The sequence below is a fragment of the Rattus norvegicus genome, chromosome 6 (genome assembly GCF_036323735.1).
Source record: "Rattus norvegicus strain BN/NHsdMcwi chromosome 6, GRCr8, whole genome shotgun sequence".
Lineage (NCBI taxonomy): Eukaryota > Metazoa > Chordata > Mammalia > Rodentia > Muridae > Rattus > Rattus norvegicus.
In genome coordinates this window covers 105,390,828-105,408,539 of record NC_086024.1, presented here as the reverse complement: position 1 = coordinate 105,408,539, position 17,712 = coordinate 105,390,828, and the positions used below count along the sequence as shown (strand labels likewise).

Here is a 17,712-nt window from a genome sequence, read left to right as displayed (position 1 = left end):
CACAATTATTTGTAAGCAATTCCCTCCATCTCTCATTTACCATTTGACGGAAGACTTTCTGTTGGCTGATTCTGATAAAGATGGGTTAGGGAACATGGTAAAACAAAAGATTCTACTATACTTGGGATTACAGATTGCTCCAGAAAAAATAAAGGGGAGATCCACTAGTTATCTGGGTTATAAAGTCCAACAAACAATTCAACCACCAAGGATACAGATCTGTAGGGACCAGTTGGGTACCCTTCATGATTTTCCCCAGATGCAGGATGAGTAAATCTTCTGCCCTAGGCCTTCCTATGTGCATGATCATAAGGAATGCAGTTACATGATGCATACACTCTCCACCATTCACAGAATACATGAAGGCTTGGTCATTGACTCCTCTTCATCATCGGAGCTGGGCTGCTCCTTCCACACTTTCACTGAGCAATGATGTCGACTGCAACTGTGAAAGCAGAGGAGACACAGTATCTGCCCGGCTCAGCTATGGTTCTCACTCCAGAGTCGGATGGCAAGTGCTCGTCCACAGCTGGGTGGATTACACTGTGTTCCCTTCAAATTTAAGCTTTGTATCTTCAGATCCAGGAGAGCCACCACCAATTTCAAGCAGATCCATGCTGAAACCAACTTCTCATTCCATGTCAAAGACACAGCGGGTGTGTGATGCTGCCTGCATGAAGGTCTCAGGGTCAGTACATCTACTGCCCTCATGGAAGCTGATGGTCTTTTGCCTGTTCCATGAGAAGCCTGCTAGTTTTAAGTGTGGCACCAACCTTGACATTGAGGCGACAAAAGGCTCTGGAAGTGTCAACGTCCATATGTAAAACCAACTTTGCCTTTGGATGTGCTCTGGTGACTTCGATCAATTCAATTTCACTGACAAGGTCCTAATGTGGACTCCATTAGTGGAGGCATACTTGACTTGAGACACTTGGTTACAAGGATTTGCATAGGTAATGCTCTCTGGAGGCACCCAAGCCTCTACACCAACTGAATGGCACTCTTGCTTGCACAGTCAAATCCTCTCCCACTTGCAGCTAGAGCTCTGCTGTCGTTCCACTTGTCTGTGGAAGGGAGTCACAAGGCAAGAGCTTTTAGCCACCTCAGATGCTGCTTCAGAATCTCTTCGAGGTCTGATATATAGAAAGCTTCCTTATTGTCAGGGAAGAGTTCTTTTTTTTTTTTCCTTTTTTTTCTTTTTTTCTTTTGCTGTAGAATGTCTTTGGCAGTAAAGCCTTCCTCAAGAATATGGCAACCAAAGTTTTCCTTCGTAAAGCTGCTCATGGTTCTTGATATGCCTGCAGAAAACAGCACTGGGTCACTGTTGGACAGACCCAAGGTGAGGACTGCACCAGACCCTGAGGATCATCCAGCCATTTGCTGATGCTGATCCGAGGTGGCGCTGAGCTTCTGGCTAGGGTGGCTGTTGGTGATGTCTGCACGGTCTGACCCTCAATATTCTTAATGTTGGTGAAAATGGAACAACACCTGGAAGAGGTTATTGAGAAACATGAGTAACTAGGCCAAGCAATGCAAGGATGTCTTGACATGGGAAGGGAACCCGGTAATAGAATCCAGGGGATGTGTTTATGCTTCTGTATATACAGAATTGAAAAGCTATGGGTAGGAACAGAACCTTTTAAAGTTTAGATCTGACTAATAGAAACCTCTTGTGAGCTGAGACAGTGTCTTCACCAAGCCCAGGTGATTCCCAGACTGTGTCAGTTAATGATTCTTCTACCTGTGCATGCAAATCAACTTCAAAAGGGCTAGCACAGAAACTAGAAAGACAGATTGGGCAACCAATGCTACAGCTACCTTTTCCCAAACTAACCATTTTTTTCTCCCTTGGGGCCCATACAGGAATTGTTCACCCCAATTTAGCAGGAAGCAGTTTTATGAAGATCGTCGCTCTAGTCACTTAATGTGGGGTGTATAGGTTTGGTCATTTAATGTGATATAATTGTTATCTAGGATGAAAGGTTATTATTGGTTATGACCAGGGATTGATAAACATTTAAAAATCATTTTATTTGAATTATTATATATTAGAAATTTAATGTATTTTTTAATTATGTTCTTAGAAATTTCAGATATTTGTCTTACCATTACATATGCAAAGCTATTTAAGTTTTTGTTTGCATTATATTTTGATGGAAATTTTAAATTGTTCTGAAGTACCGTATATTGATAGGAACCTAAGGTGGTTCTTTAAATACTGTATATTGATACAACCATGAGGTTTTGTTAAGTATTTATCTATTCTAAACATGTGGCTTTTACTGAAAATATGATGGTTTTTACATTAATTCCCATTGCGTGTTGATCACTAATAATAGGAAAAAAGGGACAATTCTTAAAGAAACAGGGAGATATGAAGAGGAAACTTCTAGGTCATTTTGCCAAATGATTTGCTCAGGCACACAGGTAAAAGAATGTCTTGCTAAGGAAACACGTCATAGACTTCTTCTGAAGCGGACACAGGTGAAAGGGTGTTTGGATATAGCAGACAGGTAAAAGGGCTCCTGATGAAGGAGTATAAATCTGACCCCACAGACTGTGGGAGATGAGCACTGGTTTGCTCCACATGGCCATTCTTCAGTAAGGACACTGCATGTATTGGTTCCCCTTACATAGCGTGGTTGAGCTCAACCTGTGATACAGCTGCCATGGAGAGAAGCTTGCCCAAGAACTGCTCGTGAGGTTCCAGCACCAGTTTGTCACCTCTGTGGCCTGACCTCAGGTTGGTGGCCAGCCTGGTGGTTTCTTCAGGATTTAGGTACAGCTGCCTGGTGTCTGCTTGCTGGCAGGACTGGACTGTGGCTGCTGGTTCGATCCTGTTTTCTGCCTGCCTTGAGGACTGGACTGTGGCTGCTGAGTTGTATTTGGTGTTTACTCTGGGATTGAACAGCTGCCCAAGGAGAGGGAGCTCAATCCAGAGAAAGACTGCCGAGCCGGTCCACTTCCCCACATCCTAATAACTTTTCTCTGCCATTACGCCTGCTCTGTGGTGGGCTAGAGGAGAGGTTAAGAGGAGGTTTCAAAACATTTATGCCTACAGGTGGCACCCAAAGTGCCTTAGTCATAATGGGTAACTCTGCTCCTAATGTGGTAGAGGGAACTGTAGATTCTCAGGGGTGAGCAATGTTACTGAAGGAAGTGGATAAAATGGCAGCTACAGTTGCTGGGTGCTATCCTACTGTGTAACTGGAGGAGATTTTTGATTTTGCTTTGTATGTTCATAAACTATTCTGGAAGTTTGGAGTGAAAGCTGAAAACTCAAAGTTCACTCAATTCTCTTCTGCTAGAAAAGATGACAGACTTGACTATGCACGTAGAGTTTGTGACTAGAATTTGAAATGCTTGGAAAGAAGAGCCAAGCAGAGAACAATGTTCAGGCTCGGTGAATGAGACTGGGAATGTACCCATGATGAAAAGGGGGAAAGAAATAGACTGGAAGGGAAAGTGCCGCCCTGCCCTGCTCCCCGTGCTTTCACTACCAGGTGCCCAAATGCCTCAGGGAGACAAGGGGCTGGGAAGAGCAGGAGGCAGCACAGGCACAAAAGGATGATGTGTGAGTGAGTGCACTCCCACAAGATTTTCTTAGGCCTGCAGAAACGCAAGCATCCTTCCCAGTGTCTCTGCAGCATGTGCCTGCTACTGATGCTATTCCTGACAGTGAGCTGACCTGGTGACTGGTGGAAATGCCAGATTTTGAAGCATTTTAAAAATCAACTATTTTCCATCATTACCATAATTGTTAGGAAGTAGTAACAACTCCAGAGGTATCGACTTTTTTATATGAGACACATTTATTATGGAACATTAAAAAATGACCCAGATGACTGTTTAAAATACATAAACCGCACAATTCTATACATAAAGACCTAAGAGCATGCAGATACTCTGGGCTGGAGAGCCATGTCTGTTCCTGATCAATCACTTCTCAAAAGTTCTCAAATACTGAAATCCAAAGCAAATGAATTGGCTTGACATGATTCAAAAAGTAAAATATAAACGTAAGGGCATTAAAACCAAGGCAAGAATCAGTCTCCAATCCTCATTCCTGGAGAGTAACTGAGAGCAGGTGTAGGTGTGCGCCCTGTCTGTGTGTATACTCACACAGAATCAGGCCAAAAGTCAAGGGAGCGGCGTGTACCCACATATGTGAAGCCCCGAATGCCGTCAAAAGGATGTAGAACGTCTATCCTCCTTCTGTCTCAAGAACAGCACATTTCCAACCCTAGGCATCCCTTAGAAGGGACCAGTACCGAGGACAGGAGGGTGAGTTCAGACCATGCTGTTCTCACAGCATCCACTGCATCAGAGGCGTCCATATTAGTCTTCAGGCTTTAAGAACATCTTAATTTTCATGGCTTTTATATTTCCATTTTCATCTTCTTCATCATTGGCTCAGTCCCTATTCTTGGCAAACATTTTCCCAATTGTTCCCTCCAAAGTCTCATATCTTCTTGCCATTTCTTCCTCCGACACGTCAGCTTCTACAGTCTCCTCCTCTTCTGCCGCCGCCACTCTGTTCCTGGAATTCATCTGAAGCATGAATTTCTCAACTTCAGGAATAAAGCCTCTGAAAGGCATCCTTCCATAGAGAAGGTCTTCACACAGGGAGAAGCTCTGCTCTTCTATGATGAAGCTCTCCTTCTCCTTCAACTCCGGCAAATCCAGGTACCAGTGCTCATCCCTGATCGTCTTCCGTTCCTCCTCTTCTAGCTGTTTCCGGTTTTCCGAGTCCAGGCCCCTCTGCATGAACTTCATGCGCAGCAGGTTTGTGGATAACTTCGTCTTCTGCTCCGACGCCATGTTGGATACATTTTCAGATCTTCCCGCTGTACTGCGCTTGCGCAGGGTCAAGAGGAGAGCAAGATGTTGTGTTCTGTGCTAACTTTTTATTCTGATGTAAACAAGATGGGTATGGCAGGATGTAAGTCAGATAAAATAAGCATGGTGGTCAAAAGTCCACATCACTTCAGAAGTCAGAATTGCATGCTATCCTTATGGTATTGGAATATCCTGAACCTCTTAACGTAATTACTGATTTGTTGAATGCAGGGTTATTTTGCCTATAGGGACTGTTGAATTTGTCCCTGATAACAATGAATTAACTTTATTCAAATGCAACAGGCCATCAGAATTAGAAATTATCCATTATATATTATACATATTTGGTTTTCTTTCTGTTTGTTTTGTAAAAAGTTTATTGGTGATGACTCAGAAAAGGCTGTGGGGTGGGAAGGCTGAAGTCGGGCTACGTGGGCCGCACCTCATCTTCCTGCTGCATCTGCGCCATCAGCTGCCGTCACTCAGTGGCCTGACGCATGCCCATCATGACCAGACTCTTATATTCCCTTTAGACAACAGAGCCCTTCGACAGTCCTGGGGGACTGGGGTCCACCGTGCCCTGGGGCTGTCGCTCCAACCAGGAAACCTGCAGACCGTTGTCAGCCAGGCCCACTTCATTTCTGATGGCCAGCTCCGCAGCTCTGACAGTTGCAATCTCCACTATGACATTGCCTGGCTTCCTTCCGGAAACTACCAAGTTGAGAACCTCCCCTACTTATGTAAAAGACTCAGGAGGACATCTCTGGAGTAGCCCATTTGGGACTCATCCTCCTTCTTGCACGTCCACTTAAGCTTTAGTTTGGGGTTTCTTTTGCCTTCTCTATTTTCTGTTCTTCCTCTCAGCCTCTGTTCTCGGTCCTGGCGGATCTGCTCCTGGATCAGCCATTGCTGCTCTTCCAACTGAAGGGAACCCTCTTCTCGTAATCGAGCCATCTCCTGCTCTGGTGTGGTGGTGTTCCTGCTCTCCTCCTCTTCTTCAGTACCCTGGGCCTGGGCCTCCCACTCCCTGGCCTCCAGGTCGAGCTTCAGTTTCTTCCTGTTCTCGTCAAGTCTCTGGGTCCACTCTGCAGCCTGCTTCCTGGCTTTCCTCTCCTTGTCATAGGCAGCCCTGGCTGCAGCATCAGTCAGTACCTCCAAGGCCTGGGACAGCTTGTGGAAGAGTTCAGCTGCTCTTGGGTTATCTAGATTTTTATCTGGGTGGCAGGAGTGTGCTTTTTGTCTGTAGGCCTTCTTCACCTCTTTGTCTGTCGCCTTCTCTTCAACGCCCTGCAGCACGTAGAGTTCCATTTGTACTAGCACTTTGATCACTGCCATGATTCTGAAAGAATAAAGATTTTAAACTATCCCCCACTGAACCTGCTGTGAGGAGAAGTGCACCTCACACTGAAGCACCTCACATAACATGTTTTGGGGATGTAGCCTGTCTATAGCCATCCCAAATCATCTGGCTTCGATAAGGCCTGACTCAACAGTCCTGAGAAAAAAGAGAATTAGGGTCAACTTGCCCCAGAAGCAGGGTGGCCTAGAGTTGAACTCAGCCGAAGTTACAAACCAATGAAATTGCTTTCTGTGACTGTTGCCAACTACCTATGTAATTTTCCCTATAAATACCTTCCCCTAAAAGGGCTTAGGGTTGACTCCTCTGTCTCCTGTGTAAGATATGTGTTGTTCCCAGAGCTCTAGTTCCTCAAAAAAACCTCTTGTTTATTACATCAAGACTCGTTTCTCATGAGTTCTTGGGGGGTTGCGTCGTCTCGAGATTTGAGTGGGGGTCTTCCCCACCCCATGGTCTTTCTTTTAGGGGTTTGTCCGGGATCTCGCAACCACCCACAACTTCAAAGACCTTCTTGGAGATAAGGGGGTACCCAATTGTGTCTGAGTGTGCGGCCGCTGTCTGTGTCTCTGTTCTGGTTCTGGTTAGTATCTGAAAAGCGCTTTGGTTTCGCAGCGTCTTTCTGGAGCTGTAAAGCTCAGAAGCTGTGGTCAACAGACGTGTCGGGAGGACCACAAGCTGCACCCTGAGGGATGCTTCAGGGCAACAGGAGAGCCAGGGACGCCTGGTGGTCTCCTATTGGGTAGAAGAGGATAGTGTGTTCCTCTTGGAAGAGAAACTTCAAAGACCTCTTCATCTGAAACTGCTTTTGGCTGGTGCCTGTGGACTAGGCACAGCAGTTGTTGTCTGGATATTGTGGTTTCTTTGTGTTGTCTGTTGTTTGTTTGTTTAGTGTTTTTTTGTGATGATAGGAAAGACAGTAATGACTCCCGTAAGCCTGATGTTACATTATTGGAAAAGTTAGGGACAGAGCACATAATATGTCAGTTGAAGTTAAGAAGGGAAAGTGGCAGACTTTGTGCACCTCTGAGTGGCCAACTTTCAGTGTCGGCTGGCCCCCTGGGGGCTCTTTTGACCTGACTATGATTCTTTGTTAAAGCTATTGTTTTTCAGGAAAAACTGGGAGCACACTTGGACCAGAAACCTTACATCTAGTTCTGGCAAAACCCGGTTCAAAATCCTCAGTACCCTCTGCTCCTCGTATGATCTATCCTAAGGTTGAGGAGCCTCCTGAATGGCCAGCTCCTCCCCCGTATTTATGCCCCATTTCCTCCCCAGCAGCCTTATGACCTCTGCTCCAAAGGAAGAAGAAGCGGGGAGTGGGTTTTTGGCTACAGGTACCCGAAGCTGCAGGGCTTGGAGCCCCACAGAGCCTGACTCAACAGTAGCCTCGCCTTTGTGCACTTATGCTGTCCAACCTCCTGAATCCTCTGCCCCTCTGGAGGTCCCGCACAGGGGATGCAAAGTTGGCTAGCACTCACCCCTGACTCCTCTACTGGCCAGATTCTTGTTTTTCCCTTGCAGGCTTATAGACCTCCCCCTGGTACAGGCAATGGGATGCAGCCCCTTCCGTATTGGCCTTTCTCCTCCTCTGATCTTTATAACTGGAAACTTAATCACAGAACTATTTACTTTATTCGTCAAAGAGTTTTACTTGGTCCTCCTGGTGCTCAACTTAGAAGTTAAAAATAATTTGCTTGAGAAAAATGGTTTTCTGCCAGGGAGTTTTATCTTTCTCTCTTGAGCCTCCTTCCCAAGGCGAGATTCTCCTCCCTTTGCTCCACTTGTCCAGTCTAGCTGCTGTTAACAGTTGTGTATGAAGGACTCCAGGTTAGCGAGTGACCCTGTCTGAAGCAGGCATTATCAGAACCTAAAAGCTTTATCTTAGATCCTGAAGAAAAATTCTCCTGTTGCTTAAACATTCACAGCTTCTAAGGAAGGGACAGTGCAGAGTAGGGAAGTGTGGGGCTGAGGGTGGCAGGTGCATGGGCAAGCAAGCTGCAGGCTGTGCATGGGCAGGGGCCTGAGCCAGCTGTAAAAGAGTTTCAAGGTAAAGGGTCGGTTGGCCAGGGCTGATACTTTGACAACAAAAAGAGTGCATTAAGAGAACTTTCTTTGAGAGAGCCTGCCTCCCTCCCCTTATCCGCTGGCCTTATTCTAAGAGAAGAGTCTGTCTACATGGACAGTGCCTTTGATCCTATCCCCTCAGCAGCCAGTTCCTTCCCCTGTGATCCAAATTCCCCAGGTTGGCGTGCAGGGAAGCCCCTAAAATGGTTTCAAAAAGAATCTACAACAAACTGTGAAGAACTTTGTTTTGCCAGTCAAAATTTAGAATTCAGGCTGTGGCTGTGACCAAGGTCAGGATTAATCTTTTCTTTTCCATGGGCCTTTAACCCAGTGTGACAGTTTGGTAAAGGGCTGCTACTGAGGTCCTGAAAGTCCCAGGTGAACCGGTTACATTTCTTATGTCAGCCACTTGGCATCTAACACCCAGGTCCTAACCATCTCTCCATCCTTTTGTTATTAGTTCTTACTAGAGAAGAAGGGGAGACGGAGAGAGGGGAGAAGCCATGGCAGGTGATGTTAAGATTCTGCTCTGTGTATTTATAGGTTGTTGTTAATGTTCTCAAGGGATGGATGGTACCGGGCTTTGCATGTTTGAGTGGGCAATTATATCTTACCAATTGGATCTAAGATTATTGTGTTGTGTGTTCTTTTTTTTTTTAATGATTCAATGAACATTTGTTCCTTTTATTCACAAAACATAAGATTTACCCCTTTGTTGAGTCCCTTTTCTTTATGATTTTACACAAAGAACCTTGAGATATATCAAGTATAAAACATGTCAAAAAAATCTTTACAATTTACAAACAGGTACTTTATACAGAGTTCTCTATAAAATCCATCAATGTAAAAAGGACATTGGACTGAATGTAAGGCGAGTCCAGTTGTCATTAGAGTTATTTGTGTTTTGTTGGAGACTTTTCTCTCCTCCGGTCCTGACTTCTCTTTGATTCTCTAGAATTTTCAGTGTATCTGCTAGGTTTTTCCCAGCGTCTCTCAGCACCGTTCTGATACCTGTCGTCATCATCTCCTTTGTGACCAGAATGCTTCCTACTCCTCTCTCTTGACTTGGAGCGATCTTTTCTTCTAACATTATCACTGTCCTGATTTCGGGTTCTTTGCTTCTCATTTTCAGAAAAAGAATCTCTTCTCTCTCGCCGCTTCTTCTTTGGCTCGCCATGCCTGTCTTCTGGCTCTCTGTGCGAGCCTTGTTCTCGGCCATTGCCAACTCTGCTGTAACTATTCTCATGACTTCTGTCCTCCATGTGCTTTGCTGGGGGATCTCGCCAGTCTGCATCTCGTGAGTTTTGAGCTCTGTGTCTTTCAGACCTTGCTCTCTCAGTCCTCCCTTCCTGATGCCTTTGGTCCTCTCTGCCTCCTGTCACGTGCCTGGCGGCTCCTGGCTAACTTATCTACTTCTTCACCTCTGGCCTTTCCTTGTCTTTTCTTTCTTGTACCTTTAGCTGAGGCAGAGCTCTGACTGCTGGAGGAGGAGGAGGAGTTGCTCGCTTCACTGGAGGACTCTGAGCTGCTCTCGCTGCTGTCAGAATCTGAGTCAGAGGAATCAGACCCCGAGGAAGACTCTGAAGATGAAGATGTCAGGACCGGTTTCTTCTGCTCAGCGTCTGCTTTCTGGGCTACGATGACCTTGGGCGTATTTTTCAGATGTTCTCGAAGTTCATCTGTCAATCCTCCGAGACCTATGGAAGTGAAGAAGTTGATGGCAAACCGGGTGTTGCGTGGGTTGTCTCGGGGTAACAGTCCTTCAAAGAACGGTTGAAGAGTTTCATCCTTTAACCTCGCATTCAGTTTAGGAAGACCCATGTATTCACACAGCTCCTGGAAGAAGATCTTGACAAAAATCCTACTGGATGATGTCGTCGTCTCTTCACTCAGCTTTATACACTCGAGAACACTCCACGGAAGTGAGTCTGTGTATAAAAGGTGAGCGAACATCTTAGCAACATTTCTCAATTTGTTTGTCTCTAGGCGGTGGATGGTGTCGTACTGTTCCTTGAATATACTTTCAAATGATTCCATGTACTCTTTTTTCAGCATACAAAACCGCCCAGCTAACAGGCCAAAAAATTTTTCATAGGTTCTTTGTTGGGCACAGCAATCAAGTATCATGTTGCAGAGTTCTTTTGTTTGGCTCTCAGCAAACTCCATTTTCAGCAACTTGTGTGCACATTCTTCAAAATCTAAACTTGACTGAATAGCAAGATATATTGTACGGCGAAACGAGACTAGGTTGATTTCTGTTTTATCATGGATAGTTACTTTTTGTCCTCCTTCCTCCTCTTCTCCTTCCTCCTCGTCTTCCTCCTCCTCCTCATCTTCACTACTTCCTGCTTCCTGGTCTGTGTTTGAGTCACTGTCTCCTTCATCAAGGATTTCTTTTTTAATAACCTTGTACTTCTCTTCATTCTCCATAAAATTAGGATCCATCTTGAAAACATTAAGAACATCTTCTGGATTGTAGTCATCCTCCAAGGGGAGCATGTGTGTAAACTGATCATCCTCTTCCACTAAGTCAAGTCCTTCCAGAATAACAGGGTAGTCCTTGAATCCATCCTTCCGTACAGCAAACATCACTTCAATCATGTACTGGACTCTTTTGTCAATCTCGGACTCATGCACAATGTTTCGCAGGCGTTCAAAGATTGCATTGATTCCCCTTGGTGACACCTGGGTTAATTTGAGACCACACTCCTTGAGGAAGCCGATAGCTACTTCAACACTGTCATCTGTTGGTCTCTCTAGCAGCAAAGTGAGCATCTCCAGGCACAGAACCTCATGTGCCACATTTTGGTTAGTTAGATGTGCCACAAATTTTGAAGCAGTCAGGCAAAGTTGCTTATCGTTCCTTCGGTATCCTTTTCGAAAATTAATAATTAGTCTCTTGAGGATCAGTTCTCCAATCTGTGGGAACTTTGAGTTGATTATCGCCACCAAAGCTGCATAAAGGTGAGTGAAGATGGGAGAAGCGCTCTGTGCTTGCAGAACAGATCTGGACAGCAGTCCTCTCCCTCTGACGATGTTCTCTTGAAGGAGCTCTTGGATAATGATGCTTATATTCGAGATGTTGACCTTGTTGATGAGACCATTGATGGATTTCTTCAGAGCCTCCCAGCTCATCCTCTGGTATGCTAAGCTGTTTTTTTCCGTAATCTGCTCCTGCATCATCCTGAGCTTTGCAGGAGGAATATACGCTCCCCCGGTGCGGGTGAGCAGCGGGTCCTGCTCATCCTTCTTCTTCTTCTTCGATGTGGGTTCTTCCTGAGTAGAACTCTGGCTCACTCCTCGGTCTGGGCTCCTCCTTTCCGGAGACGGGGATTTCCGGGACCGTTTCCGATGGTCTGCGTCTCTTTCTCTCTCTCTGCGTTTCTCTCGGTCCCTGCTTCGTGATTCCATGCTGTCATCGTAAGAGTATCCTCTTCTGCATCGCTCATAGTCTGACCGGCTGTAATCAGAATAGTCTCTATCCCGGGGGGACCGGTCTTGTTCTGTATATCTGTCTTCTGGGGAGGAGCTCCTCCGGTGGTATGAATTGTGGCTCTCCCTTCTGTCGTGACCAGAGGATTTCATGTGTGCCACACTACTTTTCATTTTCTGCTGTCGGCTGACACGATAAACCAGATTCTTCAGGTTTTTTCAAGTGACGCGTACTCAATGGTCTGAGTTCCTTGTCAGTTTTCTGTCTCCACACGTCACCTAAAGCTCCACCGCACCGCCATCACACCGGAAGTGATGTTGTGTGTTCTTTCATGTGAGGGTTTGAGTGTAGGAAAGTGTGTGGCTGGGCCGTATTTCCGCCGAGATATCTAGCAGATATCTTGGGGCACCACAGTGAGGACCTAGCGGGGTAAAAGCAAATACTCTTTTCTATTTTATATATTTTTACAGCAACAGACTCTAGCTCTAAATTTCTTAATTGTGGATGCACATGGCCGCTCTGCTGCGGATCGCCATGCTGCTACTACACCTATGACTAATACAGAAGTGAAGTGAAAAGATGTCTTAACTGGTGAATTGTGTGGCCCAGATCCCATGCTTTCGAGATCTAGGGGAGCTGTTGTGTTTTTCCACAGAATCAAGACAATCCAATCTGGGTACCTGAGCGTTTGACTCGCAAACTGCCTCCTGCTCCTCCTGACGATAGAACTATGCACTCTATTATTGCTGGGAATGGTAATCCAGGTTGATTCACTCACGCTGTGGGCTATTGCCAGATCCTGGCCAGTACCTATGCCAGTTCATAGCAATTCTACTGTTTTGCCAACTTTTTTCTCCACCTCCTGTTTGCGTGATGTTCCCTGTATAGTGCAAAATGGAGAATTGCCCCAACGGTATACTGCCACTAATCTTTCCTTGTTGCGTACATTATGTTTTACTCTTAAAAATTCCTCCCAGCCTTCTATATGGCTGCGAAGGACCACATTGGCTAATTGGTTAGATCCTATGAGCAGTAGTGCTATGGGCACTGGGGCCATCCTGGCTGCTTTGAGACAAGTTACCCAAGGAGCCTCTTCAGGCAGCAGAGACACATCAGTCGATAATTCCGCTGATCTGAACATCACAACTTTAATTATGATGCATAATTGTAGTTTTCCATCATGGCCGGGGCAAGGCAATCACACACTAGATAACTCTACCTATCGTAGAGTCTTACCCACTTGGCATCTGGCTTTCTATTAGCTAATCAATGGATAGATTTAATCCAAGAACAAATTGAAGCATTATATCATATGACACAGCTGTCCTGTGTTTCCTCCCTTAGAGGTTTATGCATTAGTCCTTTGCAAGCTAATTTTTCTCAGTATTCTCAACAGGGCAAAGAAATCTCGAATTACCTGAAAGGAAACTGGTCCATGAAAGCAGAGCAACTATCGAGACAATTGCTGATGCAAATTGCTGTCCTTAACAACACTAGATTGGAACCCATCACGTTTGGAGATTTCACCTCATGGATTACTAATGCTTTTTCCTTTTTTAAGGAATGGGCTGGCATGTTTGCCTGGGGGGCCATTGTCCTCTTGGGATGTGGAGTATGTCTATGGCTCTTCTGCCGTTTACAACGAGAACATGCTAGACACAAAGCGATTGTTTACCAGGCTATGGTCGCCATTGAAAATGGTGCGTCTCCCAACATATAGCTGCCCTCTTTAAAAAATGAAGAGTTCGCCCTGGATCATTTTTGTCATGAACATGTGAAGTCATTTCATCCAAAGACGGGCAACTTTCCTCGGGCTTGGACCAACCTAAGACACGGGGCCTGGTGGCAATAGGGTAACCCAATGACGGGCAAGGCCAAGTCTCCTAGAGGTACGACCTAAGACAGGAGCAATGGCAATATTGATGTGACACCCTGATCTAGACAAGTCATAGACAGAGGTGGCTACACCCCGTTTAAACATACAGGCTGGTCAAATGCTCCTCTGCCCAGTTTCTCCCCCAATAAACACACACGTATAGCCCAGAACGGTGTGTTAAGGCATAAGTTCATTTCTCGCCATTGGGGTGCAGTCCTAACTGCAGACTGGCTCGCCATGGCCGAGCTGGGCACTCTGTGAGGCATGTCTGATCTCTCTCAGACCACTACTTCTATCTAATGTTTTTTTATAAAACAAAAAAGGGGGAGTTGTAGGGAGTGGCACATATAGATAAAAAGATGGCGCTGACATCCGGTGGTTGTTTGTGGTAAACAACCGTACAGTGCATGTGTTGGCATACCTCCCGCATCTACAAGGCCATGGTGATATTCCTGCTAATAAGGTATTTCATGCTCCACCAATCCCTAGAGGACAAATATACAGCCATAGTCTGTTTTGTATATAAGGCGAGTGCCTTTGTTGCTCGGGGTCCCCCGTATCGACAATGAGGTGTTCCTGAAATAAAGGCTGTTGAGAAGAATCCGACAGTGTTGCATCTTCCTTGCTGGCCGAGGTGGGCGTGACACTTAACAAGACAAATAATACAATGTCCTACGTTTTGGGGGATTGGGGCTAGTTCTTTAAATGAATCAATCCTGCTCCTCAAATTGGGAATCTGAGTGTCCAAATGCTAAAGATCCTCAACCCTAAAAGGTTTTTGATTGATCAACAAAGAGCCAACAGGCAATGACTAGGCAGGTAGACTGAGGCAGGACTGTATGTGTCTGCTCTTCTTCCCTGCCATGGTGATCCCCCCCCCCTTCTTCTGTCCTAGTTCCTAGCCCCTGCATATCTCAAAGTTCTGCAATTATGGAGATGCCTGCACAAATTAAAAGTGAAAATGCTCTCACATATTGTCTTAGTGAGGTTTTTCTAGAGTCACAGAACTTATTGGTAGTCTCTACATACTAAGAGAATTGGTTAATGACTTACAGTCTGTAGTCTAACTCCCCAACAATGATCAGCAGCAGCAGCTGTGAATCTAGGATCTAGCACTGGCTTCCTCCCAGGAGGCAGGCAGGCAACAAAGGACAGACTCTTTCCTTCCGAAAATGTCCTTATGTAAGTCTCCAGCAGAAGGTATGTCCCAGATTAAAGGTGTGTACCACCACACCTGGCTCTGGGGCTTGCTTTGTCCCAGGTGACCTTGAACTCAGATCTCTTTGCCTTAAGCTCCTGGGATTCATAGTCACTTTGCCTCAAGATCTTCATACCAAAATCCAGGCCAGAAACCTATATCTCCCAGCCTCAAGATCAGGATCTAAGGTGTTGGTGGTCTGATGGCTTAGCTGGTGAGACAGCAGCGGTGATTTAATCTCCGTGATGCACACAGAAGTGGCAGCAGGTGTAAAGGCAGTGCTCAACATCAGGACCCTCAGTAGCAATCTCGGGTCATGTGCGCCCAAGAGGCTTGCACTGCAATTCTAGGGCAATGTGACTTTGTCCTGGGAATACACAGTTCCATCCATCTTTATAAAGGCTCCCTGCCACAAGCCCAGGGTAGCCCAGGATGGTCCTAACTACAGACAACAGACATGTGGTGAGGAAGGCCTATCTTCTGCTCCAGAGTTCGGTGGCAGTGGGGCAGGGGTGCCAGGCCACATGGGCTCGGGAATATCAAAATCCTCACGAGGTGCATCTGAGTCGTGGCACCAATGTGAGAGTTCCTGGTTCAATCCTGTGATTCAAACTAATGTTAGCTTTTCAAATCTTGGCCCATGTCTGGACAGAACACACCCAACCACTATGATTTCCTTGAGACAATGAACCAAGTACCCTGTAAAAGAAAATCATGTACAGGACTCCTGGGAGTTGTATCAATGCAGGTTTAGCGTAGAATCATGACGGTGACCAAAGAGCTCTTACAGATGGATCTGTACACACTGCTGGGTGTCGAAGAGAAGGTGGCAAACACAGAGGTGAAGAAGGCCTATAGACAAAAAGCACTCTCCTGCCACCCAGACAAAAATCCAGATAACCCCAGAGCAGCTGAACTCTTACACCTGCTGTCCCAGGCCTTGGAGGTTCTGACTGATGCTGCAGCCAGGGCTGCTTATGACAAGGAAAGGAAAGCCAGGAAGCGGGCCACAGAAAGGACCCAGACACTTGAGGAGAACAGGAAGAAACTGAACCTCGACCAGGAGGCCAGGGAGTGGCAGGCCCAGGCCCAGGGTACTGAGGAAGAGGAGGAGAGCAGGAGCACCACCACACTAGAACAGGAGATTGCTCGATTTCGAGAAGAGGGTTCCTGTCAGTTGGAAGAGCAACAAAGGCTGATCCAGGAGCAGACCCTCCAGGACTGAGAACAGAGGCTGAGAGGAAGAACAGAAAATAGAGAAGGCAAAGGAACCCCCAAACTAAAGCTTAAGTGGACATGCAAGAAGGAGGATGAGTCCCAAGGGGGCTTACTCCTGAGATGTCCTCCTGAGGCTTTTACACAAGTATAAGGAGGTTCTTAATTGGGACTTTCCAGAAAGAAGGCAGGCAACGCATAGTGGGGTATGCAACTGTCAGAGCTGCGCAGCTGGCCATCAGAAGTGAAGGCAGAACCAGCCCTTGTGATTAACAAGTGGAATAACTGTTACTAAAGACCAGCTGCTTGGTAATGGGCTAGGGTGGCTGTGGGTGATGTCTGCAGGTTTTCCGTACTCAGAGAAAATGTTTATAAGGTTCTGTTGGTAGCCTTGTTTTTCCTTCTCTGTAGATACATAAGCATAGCCACATCCCCTTAATATTATTGCAGGTTTCCATACTAAAGTCGTTTCATTTTCACCAACATTAAGAACACTGAGGGTCAGAACCTGCAGACATCACCAACAGCCACCCTAGCCAGAAGCTTGGTGCCACCTTGAATCAGCTTCTGCAAATGGCCAGATGATCCTCAGGGTTTGGTGATGTCCTCACCACTGGTCTGACCAGCTGTGGCCCAGTGCTTTTTCTCTGTAGGCATATCAAGAACCGTGAGCAGCTTTACTAGGGAAAAGCTTGATTGCTATATCCTCAATGAAGGCTTTACTGCCAAGGATATTCTACACCAAGAAGAAGAAAGAAGAAGGAGGTGGAGGAGGAGAAGGAGCAGGAGGAGGAGAAGGAGCAGGAGGAGGAGGAGGAGCAGGAGCAGGAGGAGGAGAAGGAGCAGGAGGAGCAGGAGGAGCAGGAGGAGGAGCAGGAGGAGGAGCAGGAGGAGGAGCAGGAGGAGGAGCAGGAGCAGGAGGAGGAGGAGGAGGAGGAGCAGGAGGAGGAGGAGGAAGAGGAGGAGGAGGAAGAGGAGGAGGAGGAAGAGGAGGAGGAGGAAGAGGAGGAGGAAGAGGAGGAGGAGGAGGAGGAGGGAAGAGGAGGAGGAGGGAAGAGGAGGAGGAGGAGGAGGAGGAGGGAAGAGGAGGAGGAGGGAAGAGGAGGAGGAGGGAAGAGGAGGAGGAGGGAAGAGGGGGAGGAGGGAAGAGAGGGAGGAGGGAAGAGAGGGAGGAGGGAAGAGGAGGAGGGAAGAAGGAGGGAGGGGGGAAGAGGGAGGGAGGGGGGAAGAGGGAGGGAGGGGGGAAGAAGGAGGGAGGGAGGGAGGAAGAGGGAGGGAGGGAGGAAGAGGGAGGGAGGGAGGAAGAGGGAGGGAGGAAGAGGGAGGGAGGGAGGAAGAGGGAGGGAGGGAGGGAGGAAGGAAGAGGGAGGGAGGGAGGGAGGAAGAGGGAGGGAGGAAGAGGGAGGGAGGGAGGAAGAGGGGGGAAGGAAGGAAGAGGGGGGAAGGACGGAAGAGGGGGGAAGGAAGGAAGGAAGAGGGGAGAAGGAAGGAAGGAAGAGGGGGGAAGGAAGGAAGGAAGAGGGGGGAAGGAAGGAAGGAAGAGGGGAGAAGGAAGGAAGGAAGAGGGGAGAAGGAAGGAAGGAAGAGGGGGGAAGGAAGGAAGGAAGAGGGGGGAAGGAAGGAAGGAAGAGGGGAGAAGGAAGGAAGGAAGAGGGGAGAAGGAAGGAAGGAAGAGGGGGGAAGGAAGGAAGGAAGAGGGGGGAAGGAAGGAAGGAAGAGGGGAGAAGAAA

General features: G+C 46.9%; 1 protein-coding gene and 4 pseudogenes across 1 annotated transcript; 1 reads left to right on the top strand and 4 right to left on the bottom strand.

The window, feature by feature from the left end:
* Nucleotides 1-284: 284 nt before the first annotated feature.
* On the bottom strand, nt 285-2,671 carry LOC134479145 (ornithine decarboxylase-like; annotated as a pseudogene).
* A 1,742-nt stretch (nt 2,672-4,413) lies between these two features.
* Nucleotides 4,414-4,869, bottom strand: LOC134479443 (M-phase phosphoprotein 6-like). The gene has a single exon (XM_063262795.1). It carries the CDS (start codon nt 4,819-4,821, stop codon nt 4,414-4,416), a length of 408 nt encoding a protein of 135 aa, XP_063118865.1. The 5' UTR covers nt 4,822-4,869.
* A 397-nt stretch (nt 4,870-5,266) lies between these two features.
* Nucleotides 5,267-6,174, bottom strand: LOC134479428 (dnaJ homolog subfamily C member 17-like; annotated as a pseudogene).
* On the bottom strand, nt 8,908-12,007 carry Cwc22-ps1 (CWC22 spliceosome associated protein homolog, pseudogene 1; annotated as a pseudogene).
* LOC134479144 (dnaJ homolog subfamily C member 17-like) lies at nt 15,531-16,255 on the top strand (annotated as a pseudogene).
* Nucleotides 16,256-17,712: the final 1,457 nt, after the last annotated feature.